Genomic DNA, 24343 nt, shown 5'->3' on the forward strand with positions numbered 1-24343 from the left:
CCACTGGGTTTGCTGGCAGTCTCTTGCCATGTGTCATGGCTTCCCACAATTGTGGCAAGTGAAGGTCCTTCCTCCTCCTCTACCTCTTCCTCATCCTCATCCTCGTGAGAATCCTCCTTAAGTGAAGAATGCTTTTTCCTCTCCAGCTATTGAGTCCACCCATTTCTTCTCTTTGACCTTGGTCTCTTACTCTAGTAGAGCTCCTTCTATCTCATGCAGCTTCAATTCACGTATATTCTTTAAGGTTGCCACAATGTTTTCATATTCACCTTTGTCCACACTCTTCAAAAGCACTGCTAGTGCCTCATCATCCTCTACCTTCTTACCAATGGCTGCCAGTTGTTGCTTAATGCTTTTGTATTTGTTCAAGTGTGTGATTAAAGGTTCAATTTCCTTCATGTCAAGTTTGTAGAATTGCATTAACAGATTTATCTTTGAATTTTTTGCTTGAGTGCCAAATAATTTATTGAGTTCATCCCATGCATCTTTTGCCCATTGTATCCCTGTGATGTGGTGAATGATTTCATCATTTAAACTGAGTGCGATGAGTCCTAATGCTTTCTCATTCCTACTCTTCCACTCATTTTTCCCAATCACCTCTGGGCATTCATCTCTTTCCTCAACTAGCCCCCACAGATTTTTACTCATGAGTAAATACATGGTTTTTGTTTGCCATGTATAAAATTGCTCCCCATTAAATTTAGCTATCTCTTGTGCCGTGCTCATGATGATGTGAAGGGGGTCTTACCTCTTGATCCAATTCAAGTTTAAAGGGCAGTGTCTACCCTTTTACAACTCAATCTGGTGTTTAGGTGATGATTACAACAGATTTATCAGCATAAATTCACCAAAAATTACATAAAGCCAAGGGTAAAAAATCTGTACTGAATGGTTGGAGTATCAAACCATCTCCGAATTGTAATCTAAAGTGATAGGGATTTGTATCAGATACCCAATGGTAAATTTGAACCCTCAATTGCACCAAAATATAGTGATTAGTGCTAATTAATCATCACTGATTAGTAAAATAATCCCTTGTTTTGTGTACAAAAAGTAGAGTGTGCAAGGAGGCCAGATCTAGGGCCTTAGAGTTCAAATGAGCTCAACTCCTTTCAAATGAGCTCAACTCCTTTCAAATGCATCAATAGCAGTTAGTCTATTAGAGTATCAAGCCAATTTGACGACCAAACATTGAATGCTTAATCTCTGTTTTACCAAAGTCACTTGCAGATTTGATGCAGAGCTTGATTCCACTTTTCCTTGAAGAATTTCTAGATTTTGAGGCCACAAGCATGCTCAGAGCATCCAAAAACCTCTTGGGCGAGCTCCTTTGCTTCCAAATCCAAGTAGTGAAGACAATTTTACAGCTTTACTCTCAAAAAACGATGCTGGAAATTTCACGGATTTCTGCAGGTTCCGACGGCGGTTTGAAGATATGATTAGATGAGCTGATACGTGGGAGGGTTAGCTATGTATGGCTAAGAGGCTATTGCCTAATGTTAAGCCTGGAGGGAGATCAAGCCCCTCCACCAGCTAGGGGTGTAGAGAACTTGTTGAAAATTAACTAAAAATTTGATTATCTCCTAATCCTAATTAATAGGGTGATTAGCAAGATAATAAGCTCATAAATTGGATGGATCCTAAGCTAGGCTCTGATACCATGTTGAAATGTAAGTAAAGTGATGAGCTATGGTGGATCAAATGCAAGAATCAATATCATTAACAAAGAGATTAGATGATGATTAAGATAAGATTAGTGAGCAATTAACTGATAGTGTAATGTAGGCATGGATACTCAAAAACCAAAAAATTCTCATTAGGCCAATGCCTCAATTTATAGATTTTACATCCACAAAATGCTAAGCATCTAATCCCACTGATCTCTCCTTGATTCACTCCACCTCTTTTGCTTGATTCTCTCCACCTCTTCACTTTTTTCAGAATATCTCCACACATCCTAAATCTTCTCATGCTACCCTTTATTCTCTCATAGTAGATACCTCTCACCTTTTCAGTGCTTCTCTCACTCATTTACAGATTCTCTTTTACAGCCTCTTGCTAAGGGATTGTTCCTGCACACACCCATTCACTTGTATATTTCAACATGATGCAAGTAAGCATATATCATGAAAAGGGAAGGAAAAGGTAGATCAACCTTTTATGCCTGATCTTTCAGCGCAGGTCACTCATATGTGGATGGTGACTCTAGTGGGCTCTGAGCAGAGCCTTGATGAGGATCTTGGCATTCCGTTTGTAGGTTACTCTTGGTGTAAGGAGAAAGAACCAAGGCTATTTTGAGGACACGTGGCAGTGATCCAAGTGTATGCAGGTCTACGAGGGTTAGATATCCTATTGATAGGTTGAGATATGATGGATATATAGCCCATCATTATTCTTATATGGTAAAAGCAATACAAGAGGTTGATCCCACTTGCTTTGAGCAAGCAATTGGAAATAAGAAATGGGAAGATGCCATAGATGAGGAGATGGCAGCATTGGATGCAAATGCAACATGGGAGTTAGTGCCTTCCCCAAGGAAAAGAAGGCAATTGGATGTAAGTGGGTGTATAAAGTCAAGCACAATGCTGATGGTTTCGTGAGCAGGTACAAGGTAAGATTGGTTGCCAAGGGCTATGCACAGACTTATGGCATAGACTATGAGGAGAAATTCAGCCCGGTTGCAAGAATGGCAACCAAGAGAGCTGTCATTGCTATGGCTACATACAGCGAAGGGTTGGTCTTAACATCAAATGGATGTAAAGAATGCTTTCTTGCCTGGTGATTTACAAGAAGAAGTGTACATGATGCAACCACTAGGGTTATGAGAGTGATGCACATCTAGATTTTGTGTGCAGTTTACGCAAAGCCTTTAATGGCTTAAAGCAAGCACCCAGAGCATGGTCAAACAAGATCGGGGAGTATCTTGTTACCATTGGATTTCAAATATCTAATGTATATTTTTCACTATATGTGAAAAAGACAGATAGAGGGATCATGCTATTAGTCATCTATGTGGATGACTTGATTATCACCGGTGATAGTGATGTAGACATACATGATGTCAGGATGCTTTTGAAGCAGAAGTTTGAGATGAAGGATTTGGGTGAGCTGCGATATTCCTTGGGCATAGAGGTGGTGAGATCACCTCATGGCATTTTGCTATTACAGAGGCGGTATGGCTTGGACATGTTGTCCAAGTATGGTATGACAGACTGTAAGCCTATTTCAGTGCCATTGGAGCAGAACACAAAGCTTTTAGCAGATATAGGTGAGCTTTTGGAGGACCCCACTACATACAGGCACATAGTGGGTAGTTTGATCTACATGGCCATTACAAGGCCAAAATTGAGCCATGTTGTTGGACTTGTGAGTCAGTTTACAGGCCCCTAGGAAGCCACACTTGGATGTGGCTAGATGGATCCTCAGGTATATAAAGTCCACAGTTGATTATGGACTTTTCTATAAGGCTATATACAGATACAATTGCATGGGTACACAGATGTTGATTGGGCTAAAAGTATTGCAGACAAGAGATCTACCAGTGGTTTTATATTCTCATTTGGGTGTGCTGCTGTGAGTTGGAGTAGTAAGAAACAGCCAACAGTTACCTTGTCAACAAGTACAGAGGTAGAGTATAGGGGTACTGCTATGTGGCAGCTTGTGAGGTAGCTTGGTTTCAGAAGCTACTTGGTGACATGGGAGAGCCCGTGTGGATAGGGCAGTTGTCATATATTTTGACAACATGAGCAGCATAAAGTTGGCCAGTAACCCAGTATATCATGCTAGAACAAAGCACATTGAGGTGCATTATCAGTTTGTGAGAGAGAAGATTCTAGCAGGAGATGTAGATTTGGTATAATGTCAACAGCACAGAGGATCAAGTAGCTAACATCTTCATGGAGGCATTGGGCACAGAGAAGCTCCATAGGTTTAGGAGCTTACTTGGAGTGCAGTGTGTAGAGTTGAGCTCGAGGGGGAGTGTTGAGATATCGAGCTCAACTAGTGCTACGGCGGACGTTAATGACCCACCTCGGTGATAGCTTCCACATCTACACCACTGGCATGGTTGGTGAGATTATGGGTGATATGCAACCAGTGGGATGACAGGCTATGTGATAGCCATTTTGGATTACTAAAGACTGGCATAGTTATAGTGCCAACTCATTTAGTCGAGTTCACATTATAGACGGACCCTTATATGTTGTAGTAGTTAAGTACTAACCCATATAGTGTGTAGTCTTATCTTTATGTTATGTTGGTTGAGTAGAGAAGAAGAAGATAGAAGAAAATTCAGCTATCCATCTCTCTCTTGTGTCTTGCTCTCTCTTTGTGTGTGTGTGTATGCTTGCTAGGGTTTGAAGCTCTCCCTCTCTCCCACATTCTCTTTATTATGGTTTTCCAAAGTACTGCAACTACATTCTTGAAGATGTGCATTGAGTCTAGTTAGATGGTTTACTAGAAGATCGCTCCAATAAGGAAGTCTGTGAGAAATGTAGATCCTCTTCATCCCTGGGAGTGAAAAATTTTCATTATCCCTCCATGCTTTTCTCCAATCACTTGTCTTTAAACACAGAGGTGGTCTACCTATATTTCCCTCTTGCAATTCATGATTCTCAAGAAGATATCACACATGACCCTTGTACACTATCTTTTGAAGATATCACACATGACCCTTGTACACTATCTTTTGAAGTGATGTAGAATAACAAGCATCCAAATGAGGTCCACATAAGGAGCATGCATTGTATCCAGATTAAGTAAAGTCTTTAAATTGACAAGAAAGGTGATTACAGCAACCACACGAAAATGTATGTGAAAAACCTTACAAGTTTAATTAATTAAGTAACAATGTGAAGGAAATTATTGAAGTATGTATCAAAACTTACCTGAGAAATCTCTGTAGCCTGGCTAATCATGCATAGTCCACATTAGTATACCTTGCACCGTTGTAACTCTTTGCCCATAGCACTTGGACATATTGTGAATTTGAATGCCATCCCAAAGTGTTTGGAGTTCCTCTACCGATGGGACCAAGTATACATCCATGTTCATTACTTTGTACTTCCCAAGAACTATCAATGATAGTAAGAGGTGTCCCTTCTTTATTGCCACAGCCATGGTAGAAGGTTATAATTTACAAGGCAACCATGTGCTCCATGATGAACTCCATAGACCAAATGGATTCACACCATCCATTGCTAGCCCTAGACGAATGTCACAAGGCTCTTCCTTGAAAATAGGCCACTTCTCCTCAATTGTTGAGATGTCAAGCTCAACATGAGTTGACACTTACGAGGCGCTTGCATGACCACAACATTTACATCACTGGCGGGTTTGGTAGCTGGCATCGACATATCTTCTCCCAGAGATTCTATAGCTGGACTACACCGACTAGTCCACACCTACCCACTCCACTTAGCGTGTTCACATTATGGACCGCTTGTATATACTCTATTATGTGCGTTAGTCACTTTATCTTCTTTGTATACCTCTTTTGTTGTGTGAAGAAGAAGAAGAATTTGTAGCCTCTCACCTTGTGTGTTCTCTTCTAGGGTTTGTGTGAGTGTGTGTGTGCTTGTTGTTTGCAAGAGCTCAAGATCTCTTCTCCCCTACATCTTTTCATGGTGTTAGAGCCTGGTTCATGCTAAGGTCTAAGCGGCAAGCAAGAGAAGCGCAAGAAGTGGTACGAGGGTAAGAGCTTCATCTACTATTCTCCCTTTGTGTTGGCTACTACACCCTTGTCGGGAGCTCTTCGAGAGGCACCGACAAACGAACTCCAATTGAGGAGCTTTCTTCACGGGAGTTGAGCTACAGGGCAACTATAGTGTCTATTGGACACAATTTTTTGGGCCACCAAAATCGCGTTTCAGGTGCACCTGGACCTCCATTTTTCAGTTCGTAGGCGTTTGCCCCACGAGGTACTACGGGTAAGTTTTGGTTCTTTGTAGAACTCTGTTTTTGGAACGGCAAAAAGGGTGTTTGGTTGTGCAAACACTGTGTGTACTGTAAAGAGGTCTCAAAGTTGCCATTGGGTGTATATATGCAAGTTGAGGTCATTGGTTGTAACAGTTTTGGTACAATATAGTACCGCTATAGAGAATACAGTAGTTTGTGCAAGTCAAACAAGAGTGGTGTTTTCGGTGAGTTGGTGTTACAAACAAGATGTCGAATGATGGAATAAACCAAATTGTTATAGAGAAGCTTGACAAGAACAACTTCCATGCTTGGAGGTCTAGATTAACAAATTTCCTTATGGGAAAAGGCTATTAGGACTACATTGAAGGTGAACATGAGGAGGCACCAGAGATACCGGGGATTAATCCAACTTCTGCAGATGTAAAAGAATTTAAGGATTGGAATCAAGGAGCAAGGAAAGTCATGTGTTACCTTTCTATCAGCATACAGGACACTATGACAGAATTTAGGTGAAGATCAATCTTCACAAAACAAAAATAGTTCAGAGCAGCAAGCCTTCTACACAAGTGCAGGTAGAGGATGAGGTAGAGGTCGTGGACGTGGCCAAGGTGGTGGTTGAACAGGTAATTAGAATTATGGTTAGCAGAGTAGCAACAACTGTCTCAGGATTCGACAACAACACATAGGTGGAAGAGGCCAATTTAGAGGCAGGGGAGTCAAAGAGGTCATGGTAATTGGCAAAGGCAACATAATGATACACGAGGCTATTTTTAATGTGGTAAGCCTAGACATGTGCAGGCAGATTTCTATAAGAAAAGCAGAGTGATATGCAAAATGGAAAAGTGCAGCAAAACAACTATGCATCCTCTAGTCGAAATAATAAGGATAATGAGAGGTTGTTTGTTATGCAACATGTGGTTAATGCTATTTCTAGAAATTATGTAGTAACATGTAAGGATGATGTATGGTATGTTGATTCAGGTGCTTCAAACCACATGACAAGTCATGGTGAGTGGTTCAAGGAAATGAAGAGTCTTGAACGACTAGATTTTGTTGAAAAAAGGGATGACACTGCTTATCCGATTACCCATGTTGGAGATGTGTCATTGTCTTTGCAGGATGGTAAGGTGAAGTACCTTGCAGATGTACTTCATGTTCCAAACACTACAAAGAATCTAGTTTTTGTTGGCCAAATGATTGAGCAGGGTTTGCAGGTCTGATTTAATCCTGATGGCTGTTATGTAGAATATTTAAAGATAAGTGCAGGTCAATTTTGCAAAAGGTAACAGCATGGGCGTAATGTTTACATTGAATGTAAATATGCTTGAAGTGAGTGCTACAATGTTTGCAAACGGTTCAGGAGTAGTTGTAGATACAGACATTTGGCAACATAAGGGAATTGGGCAAGTAATTGTGCAAAGAATGAAGTCTATGCAAACTAAAGAAATTGTGACAAGGCTGCCTAAGTTTAAAGTTGAAGGTATGCAAAAATTATGTGAAGCATGTCGATTTGGAAAGCAAACAAAGAATGTATTTCCACATGATAGAAATGTGAGCAGGAATGTACTAGATGTTGTGCATTCAGATCTATGGAGTCCTGCGAAGACTATGTCTATGGGTGGCTACAAGTACTATGTAACATTCATTGATGACTACACGAGGAAAGTATGGGTGTATTTCATGAAGGAGAAGAGTGAAGTGTTCACTCATTTTCAAAATTTCAGAGTGATGGCTGAAAAACAGACAGGAAGCATGTGAAGTGCCTAAGGTTAGATGGAGGGGGATAATACTTCTCCAATGAGTTCTTTGAATTCTTGCGAAAGAATGGCATTCAGAGACAATTTACATGTAGATACACTCCGCAACAAAATGGAGTTGCTGAGAAGAAAAGCAGGCACATTGCAGAGATACCACGAGCATTGATGGTGGCAAATAAGAATATGCCATAGCTATTAGGCTAAGGCTATGTATACACAGTAGTTTATATCATGAACATGACTCTTACTATAGCCATACATGATGTAACACCAGAGGAGAAGTTTACTGGTAGGAAACCTGATTTGTCTCACACTTGAAAGTTTTTGGATGTATTGCATATGTGCATGTGCCAGATGAATTGCATACCAAGCTGGATCCAAAGGTAGAAAATGTGTGTTTATTGAGTATTCCCTTGAACAAAAGGGATATAGATGCTATAATCCTTCTACACGTGAATTGAGGGTAAGCAAGGATGTTGTATTTGATGAGCTGAGTAGTTGGTATGCTACTAAAAAAGATACTTTTGGGGCTGATGTAAGTGGAAACGTGGTTGCACTGAATGCAAGTCAACAATCACAGTCATTGAGTTTGTAAGATTCCTCCCTCCGGCATTTGAGGTGTGCAAGTAAAAACCTCCCTTCTGATCTTATAATTATTCCCCTCTCTGAAATAAAAGAAAGATCCTGGTTTACCCTACTTTGGCTTAGAGAGAGAAAATGTATAGAGGGAGATAATTCAAAATTGAGATATTTTTGGATATAAAAATCCTCCTAGTGTCTAAAATGGTTTCCCTGAAACAGACATTCAAAAATAAATTTCCAATGTGCAATTGGAATAAATTGAAATCAGGTCAAAAGGACCTTAGCCTAAGGGTCGAGATTTTCTAAATTTTTTGAATTAAGGTTCCTATGGACCAATTAGATTAATCTAAATTTAGGGAGGAGATAAATTGAAGAATAAATGGAAATCCCCCAAAAATGAGTAAATACTCACATAAGATGAAGAGTTGACTAAGGACAAGGTTATTAGATATTTAAAAAAATGATACATTTTTGACACCTCGGTGTGGGGTAACTCCCCTCATGAAGGAGGCGTCTATTTCACATGTGTGGTTGAGTTTTAAACTCACAAATAATGAGATATTTTTATCTCTCCTGCTTTAACTAGATCCAAAAAGTAAGCTAAACTGACCTAAAAATGGTCAAAAATTGACCAAACTGATCTGGAAAATTCTAGAATCAGTTTGCTTGGTTAGAGGCTCACTTTTTCCTATAAATGAAGCCTCCCCCTTTGTAAATGGTTAACATTGTTTTATGCATTGTTACTCTACTCCTCCCCAGAGCCAAAAACAGTGAATTTATTGATAATTCATTAGTTTTTGTCCATTTCCTCTTCAAAAGAATTGGTGGCCACTCTTGTTGCAAACAAGAGTAGATCCCCCAAACCATCAAGCCAAAGGAAAGCTCACAAAAACTCATGTAAGCTAGAAATCCTACTTTTTCTTTATTCCATTTAAGGTTTTCTAATTTTTATTTTCTTTAAAAAGAAAAATGATGCTATGCCTTGTTGGAAAGGCTTTCCCCCTCTCTTCATTCTTGAATTCAGTCTTTTTTTATCCTAGATGTGTAATCAAATTGTTAGAATTAAACTTTTCATATTGTTTCTCTTTAAAAAGTGAACTTTGATTAGTTTAGAATGCTTTAAACCATTTGGCATAATTTCTAAGTAGCTTGAGAATGAAAAAATTTTAAAAACGGTCAGCCATACAAAGGAGGTTATGGCAAAATTTTCTAAAATTTTGTGAAATAAGTTTTATCTTTTATTATTCAAAAAGAGTAATCCCCACCGCTTGTGTATTCTAAAAGTGTTATTTTTATTCTATGCATAGAAAAATGCATATCAGAAATATTTTTATAATAAAAGTTTTATCATTAGAATTAATTTCTGTGCATAGAGAGATGCATATTGGGAATATTTTGATTATAAAAGTGTTACTTTCATCAAAATTGATTTTCATGCATAAATAGATGCATTAAAAAATATTTTTTTATAATAAAAGTGTTACTTTCATTAAAATTAAAATTATGCATAAACAGATGCATAAAAGAATTTTTTTTATTATAAAAGCGTTACTTTCTTTAAATTTTGATTTTATGCATAGAAAGATGCATAAAGAAATTTATTTTTATTTCAAAAGAGTTATTCTCATTAATTTTGATTTTATGCATAGAAAGATGCATAAAGAAATTTATTTTTATTTCAAAAGAGTTATTCTCATTAATTTTGATTTTATGCATAGAAAGATGCATAAAGAATTTTATTTTTATTTCAAAAGAGTTATTCTCATTAATTTTGATTTTATGCATAGAAAGATGCATAAAAGATTTATTTTTATTTCGAAAGTGTTATTCTTCTTAAAATTAAATTTATGCATAAATAGATGCATAAAAGAAATTTTTTATTATAAAAGTGTTACTTTCATCAAATTTTGATTTTATGCATAGAAAGATGCAGAAAGAAATTTATTTTTATTCCAAATGAGTTATTCTCATTAATTTTGACTTTATGCAGAGAAAGATGCATAAAGAAATTTATTTTTATTTCAAAAGAGTTATTCTCATTAATTTTGATTTTATGCATAGAAAGATGCATAAAGATATTTTTTTTATTTCAAAAGAGTTATTCTCATTAAAATTGAATTTATGCATAAAAGATTTATTTTTATTTCGAAAGTGTTATTCTCCTTAAAATTGAATTTATGCGTAAATAGATGCATAAACGGATTTTTATAAAAGTGTTATTTCTCACTAAAGTTGTTCTTATGCATAAATAGATGCGTAAAGAATCTTTATATCAAAAATAAGAATTCTCTTACATTCTATAAATAGATGTGATATGAATCAGATAGATGAGAATGAATAGAGAATGGATGTGATGAGAATAGAAGTGATGAGAATGAAAGGTAAATAGATGTGATGATATGTGATGCGAATCAAATAGATGGGAATGAATGGATGGATGGATGTGATGAGAATAGAAGTGATGAGAATGAAAGGTAAATAGATGTGATGATATGTGATGCGAATCAGATAGATGGGAATGAATGGATGGATGGATGTGATGAGAATAGAAGTGATGAGAATGAGAGGTAAATAGATGTGATGAGATGGGATGCGAATCAGATAGATGGGAATGAATGGATGGATGGATGGATGTGATGAGAATAGAAGTGATGAGAATGAGAGGTAAATAGATGTGATAAGATGGGATGCGAATCAGATAGATGGGAATGAATGGATGGATGGATGTGATGAGAATAGAAGTGATGAGAATGAGAGGTAAATAGATGTGATGAGATGGGATGCGAATCAGATAGATGGGAAAGAATGGATGGATGGATGTGATGAGAATAGAAGTGATGAGAATGAAAGGTAAATAGATGTGATGATATGTGATGCGAATCAGATAGATGGGAATAAATGGATGGATGGATGCAATGAGAATAGGAGTGACGTGAATGTGAGGTGAATAGATGTGATGAGATGTAATGCGAATCAGATAGATGGGAAATAATGGATGGATGGATGTGATGAGAAGAGAAATGATGAGAATGAAAGGTAAATAGATATGATAATATGTGATGCGAATCAGATAAATGTGAATGAAAAGATGAGATGTGATGTCATGTGAATCAGGATGTAAATGAATGATATAGGATGTGAATGAATGTGATAACATGTGAATCGGGATGTGAATGAACGATAAGAGACGTGAATGAATGTGTTAGCATGTGAATTGGGATGTGAATGAATGAGATGTGATGTGAAATGGATGTGATAAGATGCGATGTAAACTGGATAGATGTTAATGTATGTGAAGTGATGAGATGTATGGGTAGATGCAAGTAGATGTGATCTGATCTGAGGATAAATGAGGAAATAAGTGATGAGATAGAAAAAGATGTGATTAGATGAGAATGGGGAATACTTATAAAATGAATGTGGATTGATGTGTGGGTAATGTGGATTGATGTGGATGGATGTATGGATGATGTGAATTGACGTATGGATTGATGTGAATGGATGTATGAAAGATGTGGATTGATGTGTGGGTAATGTGGATGGAGGTATGGATGATGTGGATTGACGTATGGATTGATGTTGATGGATGTATGGAAGATGTGGATGGATGTGTGGGTAATGTGGATTGACGTGAATGGATATATGGATGATGTGGATTGATGTGTGGATAATGTGGATTGATGTGTGGGTAATGTGGATTGATGTGGATGGATGTATGGAAGATGTGGATGGATGTGTGGATAATGTGGATTGATGTGGATAGATATATGGATGATGTGGATTGATGTGGATGGATGTATGGATGATGTGGATTGATGTGTGGGTAATGTGGATTGACATGAATGGATGTATGGATGATGTGGACTGATGTGTGGATAATGTGCATTGATCTGTGGGTAATGTGGATTGATGTGGATGGATGTATGGAAGATGTGGATGGATGTGTGGATAATGTGGATTGATGTGGATGGATGTATGGATGATGTGGATTGATGTGTGGATGATGTGGATGGATGTATGGATGATGTGGATTGATGTGTGGGTAATGTGGATTGACGTGAATGGATGTATGGATGATGTGGATTGATGTGTGGATAATGTGGATTGATGTGTGGGTAATGTGGATTGATGTGGATGGATGTGTGGAAGATGTGGATGGATGTGTGGATAATGTGGATTGATGTGGATGGATGTATGGATGATGTGGATTGATGTGGATGTGGATGGATGTATGGATGATATGGATTGATGTGTGGGTAATGTGGATTGACATGAATGGATGTATGGATGATGTGGATTGATGTGTGGATAATGTGGATTGATGTGTGGGTAATGTGGATTGATGTGGATGGATGTGTGGAAAATGTGGATGGATGTGTGGATAATGTGGATTGATGTGGATGGATATATGGATGATGTGGATTGGTGTGGATGGATGTATGGATGATGTGGATTGATGTGTGGATGATGCGATTGGATGTGAATTGATGTGGGAATAATGTGATGTGATAGGGGATATGGATGGAGTGAATCCATTTGGTTTCAAAAGCACCGCATACAGCATGTGGCCAGTTGTGTTGGTGAATTACAACCTTCCACCATCAATGGCGATCAAGAAGGGACATCTTATGTTATCCCTTCTAATTCCAGGGAAACATAAAGTCAAGCATATGGATGTTTATCTTGAACCGTTGATTGATGAGTTGGAGGAACTATGGAGAGGTGTTGCGGTGGTGGACATTAGTAGGCCTCCCTCCTCTCGACACTTCGACTTAAAAGCAGTGTTGATGTGGACAATGCATGACTTTCCAGGATACAGCGATTGTTCTGGTAAGAATTCGAATTACCTCCCTACTCTAATACTATTGGATATATATATTAATTATAAATATTGACTTTATTATTCTAACTTTTATTTATATTTTAACAGGTTTGAAAACATCGGGTAAACATGCATGTCCTGTTTGTGGCCCTTCGTTAGTACATGAGTATGCTGACGGTTTGTGTAAGACCATATTCGATAATCATCATCGATTTCTCCCCTCAGATCATCCTAAATATGTTGCTAGTAAGAGTAACATTCCTCCACAAACACTTCGTGCAAAAGATTGGAAGCGTATTTGGGAGTCTACAAATATTCTTCCTCCAGATGGCATGAACAGGTATAGTAATGTTTTTCTCAATCTTGTTTTGTGTAGTCTCTAATTGGATTAAAGGTCACATAGAGCAATCCCTTGTGTAGGTACTCCATTTTTTTCGGCTACCATATTGGACCCATCTTAAGATCAACCATCTTCTTGATCCCATGCACATCTTCAAGAATGTGGGATCTGGTATTTGGGAACATATTATTGGTAAACGAGACAATGTTAGCGTACGTGAGGACTTGCGGGTCGCAGGACGTATGCGTCAAGCTTGGCCATGAGAGGTGGGTGGGCACGTTCATCTTCCGCCTGCACCATGGATTATATCAAAGAAAGAGGAGAAGCAGGTAAAGCAAGCCATCACCACTTTGCGTACTCCCACTGGATGCATGAGATCATTGAAGGGAGCCTTTACAACCACTAAGAAAAGAGGCGTTGAGCAACTATATGGGTTGAAGTCCCACGATTGGCACAAGATGCTCCAAGTAAGTGTTTTCCAAGTCTTGTATGTTGAAATTAAATTTTGTAATGCCATAAACCATACATACATGTGCTCTTATGTGCGCAGTTCATACTACCTACTAGCATCGACCATTATGTAAATAAGAGTTTGAAAAAATGTATTTATAAGATGGGCGAGCTTGTGAGGTATGTAAAACCCATGTCAGATCACCCTTCATTATACCTTGCAAAATGAACGTGTATGAGGTATAACGTACTATTTATTTATTTTTCAGATATGTTAGTTTCAAAAGCAATTGATCCAGCCACGTTGGATGATGCGCGTGTTATGGCAGTGGAGGTGGTTTGTTTGGTAGAGGAGACTTTTCCGCGAACCATTCTCACAAGTCAACTACATCTCATTGTGCATTTAGTGGATGAAATCGCTTTATGTGGCACTGTGCATGCACGTTGGATGTTCTTCCTAGAGCGCTTCATGAAGACCTTAAAAGACTTTGTGAGGCAAAGTGTAAGGCCTGAAGGAAGCATGGACGAGGGTTGGTTGATACAAGAGTCTCTTGTATATATTTCAGAATTTCTTGGTCAGGTGGACAGCTCTTTGCCACGACTATGGAGCAATGAAGAGGACTTGAGGATGACCTCTATTGTGCCTCAAGGAAAAGGACAGAGTAAAGTAATTGACAGAACATTGATTGATGATCTCAATTTCACTTGCATCCTTAATAGTGATGTGATGAGCAGATGGGTTACAAGATATGAGGATGCAAAGACAAAAAGGCAAGCAGAAAGAGCTCTCTTTCGGAGGCAACATGGCTCTCGTAAGGTGTACCCTAAGCATCTAGCAACACTTCAGAATGATATCCATGTTTATTGGTTGCATGAGGAAATGGAGAGAGCAGAGAGCGACGAGGGGCTGCATATCACGGCGGAAGAATGGGAGTATGCACGAGGATGCATGTTAAAGATACATAGAACTAATGTTTTGCATTAGTTATAAGTGATTTGCTTTTAATATTTATTCACATTGCTTACACAAATATTGCTTCTATTTTGGTCCAGTGCACTATGTTCAATGCTATATGGTGTGAAGGCAAGCATTTTCGAACACAAAGAATTGATGAAAAGAGGAATACACAAGATTGCGGTGTCATTAGTAGCTTTGAGGGAGCTAATGGAAAAATGGATGATTATTGTGGCACAATCCAAGACATATTTAGGCTTGACTTTCGTCGCTTCTTTGTGTATGTTTTGGATGTCAAATGGCAAATGAACGTGGTGGAAAAAGGGCTTGATGCAACGATAAAACGCCATGCAAGTGGCTATGTAACTGTTGACTCTACAAAGTTTTGGCAAACAAAGAAAGATAGGCTCGTATTGCCACAACAATGTGAGCAGGTATGCATTTTTTTACTAATGTGTTTCATGTACATATATATCTAAGCTCGCGTACCCCTTGACTTTTGATATGCTAATTAATTACTATAGTATGTGTATTTGAGTAGGTTATCTATCTGCCAATGGTGCATGACATTAAATGGTGGTATGTCATCCCTATTGCACCACGTTCCAAAGTGATGTATAATACATTCACTGATATGGAGCATATGGAGGATGTAACAAGCCGCAATGAAGATGATGTCGAACATGCCAATGAAGATGTTGTGATCGATGATCAAGAAACAAGAGATGATCATGATAATGAGGATGAGCGTGCCATTTCTCATGATCATGAGAGTGACCCTACCATTGAGGATGATGGTGATGTTGATGAGGATGATCAGGACATCGATACCATTATCAATGGAGTACAGAATATCGATAGTGGAATAAATTTAATCGTAGCCTTACAAATTGATCAAATGGATATTGATGTTGATCGTTTGGCAAGGATGGATCTTATTGAAGATGAGATCGAACCCTAACCAATCCGTCACTGTATCGTTCTAAATTGATGACATTTCTATTGTATGTGTTGTCTTTTAATTATCATCTCATGATTTATTTTTGAATATATTTCATTGTTGTAAATGCATGTAGTGGGATTGTGTAATGATATATACTGTAATGTACTATGAGATGGTTTAAAGAAAATAGTTTTTAATTTTGTAAAGGAATTCAGTTTTTTACCAAGCGTGTATTGATGCGTGTATGGCAACATGTATTGATGCGTGTATTATTGCGTGTATATAAACGCGCTTATACACGCGCTGATAAATGCAAATATACACGCGAATTTAAATGCCAAAATACAAGCGCGCGATTCTATTCAAATACATGCGTGACCATACACGTGCTCGTAATTTATCGCGTGTATGAAACGCGTGTATGGCAGCATTGTCTTGTAGTGATACAGCCAATTGCAAAAGCCGAAGCATCTATATGTACGTGGAATAAATTATCCCAATCCGACGACCTGAGAATAGGTGCCGTCACTAATGCTTTCTTCAGCTTTTCAAAGGCTTCTTCACAATCCTCTGTCCATTCAAATACAACAAGGAGTGCGTACAATGGCCGTGCTATTTCAGCGCACATGTAGATAAATCTACAATAGTAGCCGCAATGACCCATGAAAACGTGTACCCCTTTTGCATTGTAAGGTCTAGGTAGCTCGACAATAACAGCTATCTTTTCCGCATCCATGGATATACCATTCCTAGACACAATGTGGCCTAGAATCTTCCCTTGCCTAACCATAAACTTGCATTTATCAGGGTTAAGGTATATGCGATACACTCTGCATTTCTCAAAGATTTTTTTGAGATGCTCTATGTGTTCTCTGTTTATGGAATGCACACACAAGTCATCCATGAATATTTCAAGAAATAATCGCAGGTATTCTTTGAACGCATGGCTCATCAACCTCTGAAAGGTGGCAGGAGCGTTAGTCAAACCAAAAGGCATGACTCTATATGCAAACACTCCCCATTCTGTTAGCAAATGCGGTTTTGTGTCGATCCTTAGGATCAATAGATACCTGGTTGTAGCCCAAAAATCCATCAAGAAAACTGTATGCCTTCTTACCAGCTACCCTCTCCAATACATGATCAGTGAGTGGAAGCGGATAGTGGTCCCGAACAGTAGCAGCATTTACTTTCTTTAGATTGACACATACTCATAGTTTTGCATTCTTCTTAGGTACTACCACAATCGGTGAAACCCATTCTGTATGTTCAATCTCATAAATAAATTCAGCCACTGATAGCTTGTCAATCTCTTCTTTGATCTTTTTGGTAAAATTATCGTTATACATGTAAGGACGCTGCTTGGACGGCTTGGCATCCTCTCGCATGGGAATTGTATGTTAGCAGATCTTTGGATCTACCCCCTTAAGGTCTTTGTAACTCCAAGCAAATATATCTCGATACTCTCTCAGAGTAGAGATTAGCAATTCTTCCTCCGCTTGGGTTAAGTCTGTGTGGCAATCCACACGTTACGTGGCTCTTCGCTTGGTTCTGCCAGGTCTATTTTCTTGGCGTCCTCAGGGCCATCATAGGAAACTCCTGGTTCCTCAGGTTTCTGAATAGGTTGTTGCAAGACTATTTTCCGATCTTGTATGGTGAATTTCTTGAAGTTTGAGGGGATATTTGTGGTATCCTCTTTTTCCTCCGAGTCGTCACTCATGGAAGACCATGCTACTTTTAGCATTCTCTTCCGTTCTTGCACTAGAGCTTTACGCTCCACTCTCATCATGGTGCTTTGTTCAGTCTTGACTGAATGCACTGAAGCCTTAGATTTTAGCTTCGGTTCATGTTTCCTCTTCTTCTTTGGGTTGTCACTCTCCTTCTCGTTTAGCTTTTACACTAATTGAAAGCCGTATCTCCATTTCATCTCGTCTTTGATGCAATCATCAGCTCCCAAGTAGTACAAGTACTCGTTCTTATCTACAAAGGTTGGAGGTGGAATAAAGTCTTCTTTATCCACATCTTCTCTTTCTTTTTGTTGTTGTTGTCTCTTCTCCTTGACCTCCTGACTCTTGCAAAACTTACGTTTCGGTTTGTAACTAGGAATACTCAGCAAGACCTCTCTGCTCTTTAACAACAATCTTATCTACTCTAACTCTGATTCAGGGACTATGGCATCGTCATCAGAATCCTTCCCATCAGAGGATTCTAAGCATCTATCCTCATCTCCTTCGTCAGCTGAGCTGTACTCAAGAGGGGATACTTCCTCTACAGATACCATATCTCCTAGCAATAATGATTTGTTTGCTTCATACCTAAGGGCTTCTTGAGGTTCCTCTACATAGATCAGTCTTAGCATTCTTACGGGAATAATGTCATACCCATCTGGATCACAGAACTGTGTTTGCCTTGGCAATGCACAAGTGTCTATGGTAGCTAAAACATGGTTCCATTCTAAGGGATCTATCAAGTTCTCAGGAAAAGGTATAGGGATATACGCCTCATCCGTCACACTTCTGTCTATGGTAACATTTCCAGGTTGCAAGTCTCGACAAGATGCTCCACAGATCCATAGATCAGCTCTTCCTTCAGACATAGTTGCTCCCGATGCTTCTGAAGAAGCGGAATCAAACTCATCCACAGGAGAGTGCGTCACATCTCGATAAGCATGTTTTTTTAGATTCACCCTCGTGGTTACATTCTCATGTCTGAGGTACAAGTAATTGTAACCCCAGTCTTGAATCATTTTGAATTGGCGCATGAATGGCCTTCCTAGGATCACTTCGTAATTTGTGTTCTTACCAAAGTCTACGATAGCAAAGGTATGTCCGTACTCAATGCCACATGACTTGACTATAACGTTCTCAAGCAATCCTATGGGACTCTCTAGATTTTCGTCTGCCAATTGCAAACTCATCCTTGTACTTCTAATTGCAGGTTTTCCCCACATTTCCCATACAGTTTTTGTTGCTATACTCACCCCTGCTCCGCTATCTAGAATAGCGATAGATTCACAGGAAGCGTAGTATTTCCTTCGTCGTCTTCACAATGCTTGCCAACTTTGTTCACAGGAACCGGAATTGTTTGCTTAAGCATTAGCTCAGAAGCCTTTGCCTTCAACAACTCCTTAACCTGAATGTTCTAGTTCCACAATCCTTGCTCAGTTAATTGTGTAGCCACTTCTCCCCACAATCTTGGCCTAAGCTTTAAGAACTCTACGAGTGGAATGGTACACGTAACTGGTGCCGACATTAAAGCTTGCAAACTCCCTATGTCTCGTTCCTGATGAGGTTGTCGTGTCATTGATGGTACTCGCATGATTTGGCTATGTCCTTCGTACAGTCCTAAATATGAGGGCAGTGTCTTGCAAGTGAGCTTGTTGCTCCGAGCTGAGACAACAGTCTGAGCATCATCTGGTAGAGATAAAGCATCTAATTCTTGAACCCTTTGATTCGAGAATTCTACTATAGAAAACGGTGGTGACTTGTCAGAAGGTGCTAGATCCTCAACTTGTTTTTGCACCGCTTCCCACATCTCCCTTGCTACTACTTCCTCTATTTTAGGAATTTCATCTCCAAAATCCACGGTAGTCAATGGTTTTGACTCGTCTACATTGGTATGAGGTAAATCATCTCCTTCAGGCATTTCTGGGAAATATAGAGATACAACTTCACTTCCCTTTTTCATGCTTGGCGTGGCTTCTGGTATCGTCTCTAAGTTAGGCTTCAGAGAAGCAGGTCCTCTTGTGTACATAGGTGGTGGGCCGTCTATTAGAGTCTGAGTATCCCTAATCAACTGCTTATGGATAGCCAAGTTGATTGTCTCTTCACTCATGAGGGTTGGGATATTCTTGTAGCTTCTTAGGCAGCTCGGTCAGAGCTGTGATCCTACTATTATATGCTTGAAGCGCTGCATCTAAAGGCTCGTACACCTTGTCCACAAGGACTGATCCTCCTGAACTTTCCTCAGACTCGGATGCTTTTCCCTTTTGCTCAGTTTGAGTTTTCTCTCTTATTTGTTTCGTTTTCAACATTCCTTCTAGCTCTTTTGGGATAGAGTTTCCTCCATTAGAGCTCTTCTGCTCCTTCGACTCCTTACTCCTCTTGCTGCGTGGTTTACGTCGAGTTGATTTCTTTCTCTCTTTTCCATCTTTGGATAGAACCTTAATCTCAGAGGGTTTCTCAACAACCTCTTTGACATTCTTTTGCGCTTGGGCTCTAGTTCATGGGCTCTAGTTTACTACTCTTAGTGACACTAGTTCATTCTCCTCCTCAGATGTCGTGGGTGATGGAATCACTTCAACATAGTTGAGGGGCGCTTTAGCTTTTTGTGCTGCCGAATCTGCAGGCTTCAACAAGCAATCCTTTGGTAGATGGTCAATGCTACACCCTTGGCAAAACCTCTCTATAGGTGGAAACGTAGATGTTGTGCCTATGTTAGCTAAGAGGGGTCGTTTCTTGTTTGGACATTCTCTCGCCCAATGTGGCCCACCACATTCATAGCATGGTCCTGTTTGTTGCGTGGGGTATAGTCTCTTTGTAGGATATGGCCCTGGATAACCTTGAGTCTTGGTTGGCTGAGATCCTATAAGCATCAAAGAGCTTGGGTCTCCATTAAAGTCATGAACTAGGCTTGGTCCGGTTGGGTTCTCAAAGTAGGGTTCGTCGACAAGAGGATGCTCCACTTCGATGTAGTATGGTTGAGAGCTAACCATCTCCATACCTAATTCAGGATTCTCATATTCCACATATCTAAAGGAAGCTGTGCCAGGTGGAGGAGGTTGAGCTCCTAGCACCGGCCATGCTTGCTCTTGAGCAACTAAGGTTCTCTCATGGTTCACAACTTGCTGTCTAGGTGCAGAGTTGGCTGCTTGTTCCCTTTGTATCCTCGCTATGTGATTGCAGTCCGAAGTCACATGTGTGTAGTTCCATTTACAAAGCTGGCACCACTTCTTTGTTGGTTGATTGCCAACCAATGGTGAGAAGGTTGGGCACTGCTCGGTTTTATGGCTACCTCCACATCCTCCACAGACGTAGGGGCCTGTAGGTACAGTATGCATGTATGATGGTTGGGGTCGGTAGGAAGGTCTGTAGTATTGCCCCATCTTTTTCAATACTATCTCGGCAATCTGATCTGAATTAACTAATGGCACACTAGAGCCAGAGCCCTTCCCAGAGCTACGTTTATCATCCGGATGACTATCTTGGTTTCCCATGCCAGTCATGTCAAAGTTGTCATCGTAATCCATGGCATCCATGCAACACTCATTGAAGATGACATGCTTCTTTGCGTACAAGTGAGCGTGAAGCGTCTTGTTTCGTAAGCCTTCCAGGAAGATAGAAATTAATCTTCCTTGGCTTGGCTTCTCATCGTCAAGGCATCGAGCGATTGATGTACTGCTTTAGCCTATTTACGCAATCTCGCACAGATTCTTGATCTTTTTGCTTAAAAGCGTAAATTTGAGCTACCACATTGTGCTTAATTCCCATTTTTGAAAATGCAGCTATAAAGCTCTTTTCCAGCCCATCGAAAGATCGCTTTGCCTCAGGCTCTAAAGTCTGAAACCATGATAAAGACTTACTCTCTAGCATCAAGCCAAATCCTTCGATTTGCGTATGCGTATCCGTGACTTGCTCTACATGTATAGCTTGCTTAAAAGCTGCTATATGGTCATATGGGTCACCGGATCCGTCATACTTCTTGACAAGCTTTTGCAGCGCAGATGGTCTCACTTTTCTAGAATATTCATCGTCATGTCTCCTATATGAGTCTCGGCCTCTAACTCTAGGCTCTTCAAATGTCAGTTCTCTTGGTCTATGGGGTTCTCTTGGAGGTACATATCCACTTGCTCGTGGTCTTTCTTCTCCCCTAGATTCTCTAATAGCCCCGGGTCTCCTCGTAGGATCAATCGTTGGAAAGACTGGTCCTTTAGCAGTTATTCGCATGGAAGGTGCTGGTCGAGCCACACTTGGGGTTATAGCCCATGGTGGTGCTAGTGTTTCTCCTCGAAAGGCAGATTCATCTAGACGTGTCGTGTCTAAGGTAGACACCTCAGTGAAAAGGGGCCTTCCTTTCCATGTCATTTCCCTAACCTCTGGCCATTCAAGGGTTCTAAAGTCGTTCCCCCATCTTTCATGAACACGCTTAGTGAAACCTTCTAGATGCTCTACAGTTATTGTATGCGTGATTGGAAGCTCTAAGCTCGGGTGCTTAGTGGTTGCATAGTAGGTTTCTACCACATCCCTTACACCTCTTTAATTGGGTCGTCTTGATAGATTTTAACTACTGGAATTTCTTTTACTATGTCCCACCCATGGGTTTTTCTTGGTCTCTTTTTCTTTTCCTGTTCTTTCTCTATCCTCCCAATTCTTGTCAGAAAACAATTCTTCAAGTAAAGAAATGGGCGTACCAGGTCTCCGCGATGTTCCTAGCGGCACATTTGGGTCCGATGGAAGCTCCTTCTTCTGCTTTGCTTGAGCGCTAGGTTGAAGTACACCCAAAGCATCCACTTGTTCAGGATTTTTGGTGACCTCGTAGCGTACTCCATTTCTACCCATGTACATATCGTCTTGGTAGTTTACCCATGGTGTTGGTTCAAACGCAGAATGAATGTCTGCAATTTTAACATCAAACCGGCTCATTGGATCTTCGTAGATCTCACCGCCATGCGCGTTTGTATACAAGAAATGGAGTCTCATGTTGTCAATCAACTCCCCATCTGGGATTTCAAATGGATTAGCAGAATCTGTCATACCAATGGGTGTGGATGGGCTATTCATGCCAAATGACTCGTTTATGTCCATTGAAATATCACTCTCGGTTCTTGAGAGGCTCTCTGTTTGAGACTCCGAAGATGTCTCGAGAATGCTCTCCAAGTTGCCAACAACCGATTGAGTGCCGCTCCCTTGAGTGGTTACCCTAGATGGTGCACTAGTGTTACGTCCCCCTAGTATTGTTCCCGAGCGTAGATGCATACGCTATTTTTAGCACGTTGCAGTGTCCAGTTTTTTATTTTTTTATTATATATATATATTATTATTTTAATTTTTTTATAAACCCTACCTAACCACTAAATACAACTAACATGAATATGTGTGTAAATACATATTTAATTTTTATTTTTTTAATAATTACACAAAAATATGAATTATGCTAAAAATACTAATTATGCAGATTACACTAATTATGTAAAAAATTATAGAAATTAAAAAAAATACAGAATATGCAAAAAATGTGGACTCCAAGAAAAACACATAATTTACAGATTTATTATTATTATTATTATTATTATTTGAAAATTGCCTAGTATGCAGAAATTGTAGATTTTTAAAAAATTAAAGACTAACAAAACAAAAAAACAAAAAATTAAAAAATTAAAACACTAACCTTTTTGCGCCGGCCACCTTATCGTTTCTCCTCCTCTCTGCGCCTTATCCGGTCGCCTCCTCTGCAGCCACGTCTCCTCCTCTGCTGCGCCTTATTCGATCGCCTTCTCTGCTGCTTAAATCGAATCGAGGTTGGTCAAGACCTCGACCGACCGTGCTACGCGAGACGTCCTCCATTGACGGATCCATTGACAGAGAGCGCTTCCAGAAGCTGGTCTCAACGGCTACTGCCTATGACGTATAACGGGTCGATGCCACCTAATCTATTCATTTATGTGGCGGTGCCACTAACCCACTACTGCGAAATCCATACAGGCACCCCCTCCAAACATTCATCATAGATTTGCCTAGGAAGTCAAGCGATGTGATACCCCTTCATCACAATTATTTGACAGCATGGTTGCACAGCAATTATGCACGACATGAAGCATGGTAACTATTTTTGGATTACCACAAACTACGGTTAACTTTCTTGTATCTATCTATTTGCATGCAATCCCTATTCTTCCTATAGGTCCAACACTATGCCTATGAAAACCTTTGCTTTGCCTACAACCTTCTTCTCTCTTCTCTCTCGTGCATCGCCTGCTATGCTCATAGCTATGGTGACCTTCAAGCCATTCACCAGTATCATCTCACAAAGAATGCCAAAGTGCAGCAATGGCTAGGCATCACTCGCCTGGCCAATTTCCTCAACATCTCATCTCACATCCCATGGCACATAGTGCCTGTGCACCCTGACATAGATGACCTAGTGCGGTAGCTATAAGCCAGCACAAAAATCATCCTGCATGGAAGTGAAACCACACTCATGGAAGCCTTTGTGGCTACGTGCCTGAAGCTACCCCTCGTTGGCCTCACAAAAGTCACCTCGATCAAGAATGATTACATGGTGAGACACTTTGGCGGCGACCGCATAAGCAGTGGAGCACAAGCTCGATAATCACAAGAATCCCACGTCCATTTTGTGTTACATGATGTTCTTGGAATCCATCTGGCTATAGAACAAGATGCAGCATATCTCTGCAATAGAGCCATGGGTCAGATCCGCAAGGTGGAGAAGGGAGAAGACATCAGTTGGGCAACCCTCTTCCTCTTCAAACTGCAAAAACAAGCCAACTGCCTTTAAAAGAGCAACATGCACATGAAGATGGGCCAACTTCTCACCCTGCTATTCCCAATGTTTGGCGTAAAGC

General features: G+C 39.8%; 1 protein-coding gene across 1 annotated transcript; it reads left to right on the plus strand.

Annotated features, from left to right (window-relative positions):
* The first annotated feature begins 12772 nt into the window (after positions 1–12772).
* On the plus strand, positions 12773–24090 carry LOC147633053 (uncharacterized). Its single transcript, XM_086805679.1, has 3 exons — positions 12773–13085; positions 13186–13316; positions 23989–24090. Exons 1-3 carry the CDS (start codon positions 12773–12775, stop codon positions 24088–24090), a joined length of 546 nt encoding a protein of 181 aa, XP_086661805.1.
* Positions 24091–24343: the final 253 nt, after the last annotated feature.

Source organism: Cibotium barometz, chromosome 12 (genome assembly GCF_041138505.1).
Source record: "Cibotium barometz isolate CiBa-2024 chromosome 12, ASM4113850v1, whole genome shotgun sequence".
Lineage (NCBI taxonomy): Eukaryota > Viridiplantae > Streptophyta > Polypodiopsida > Cyatheales > Cibotiaceae > Cibotium > Cibotium barometz.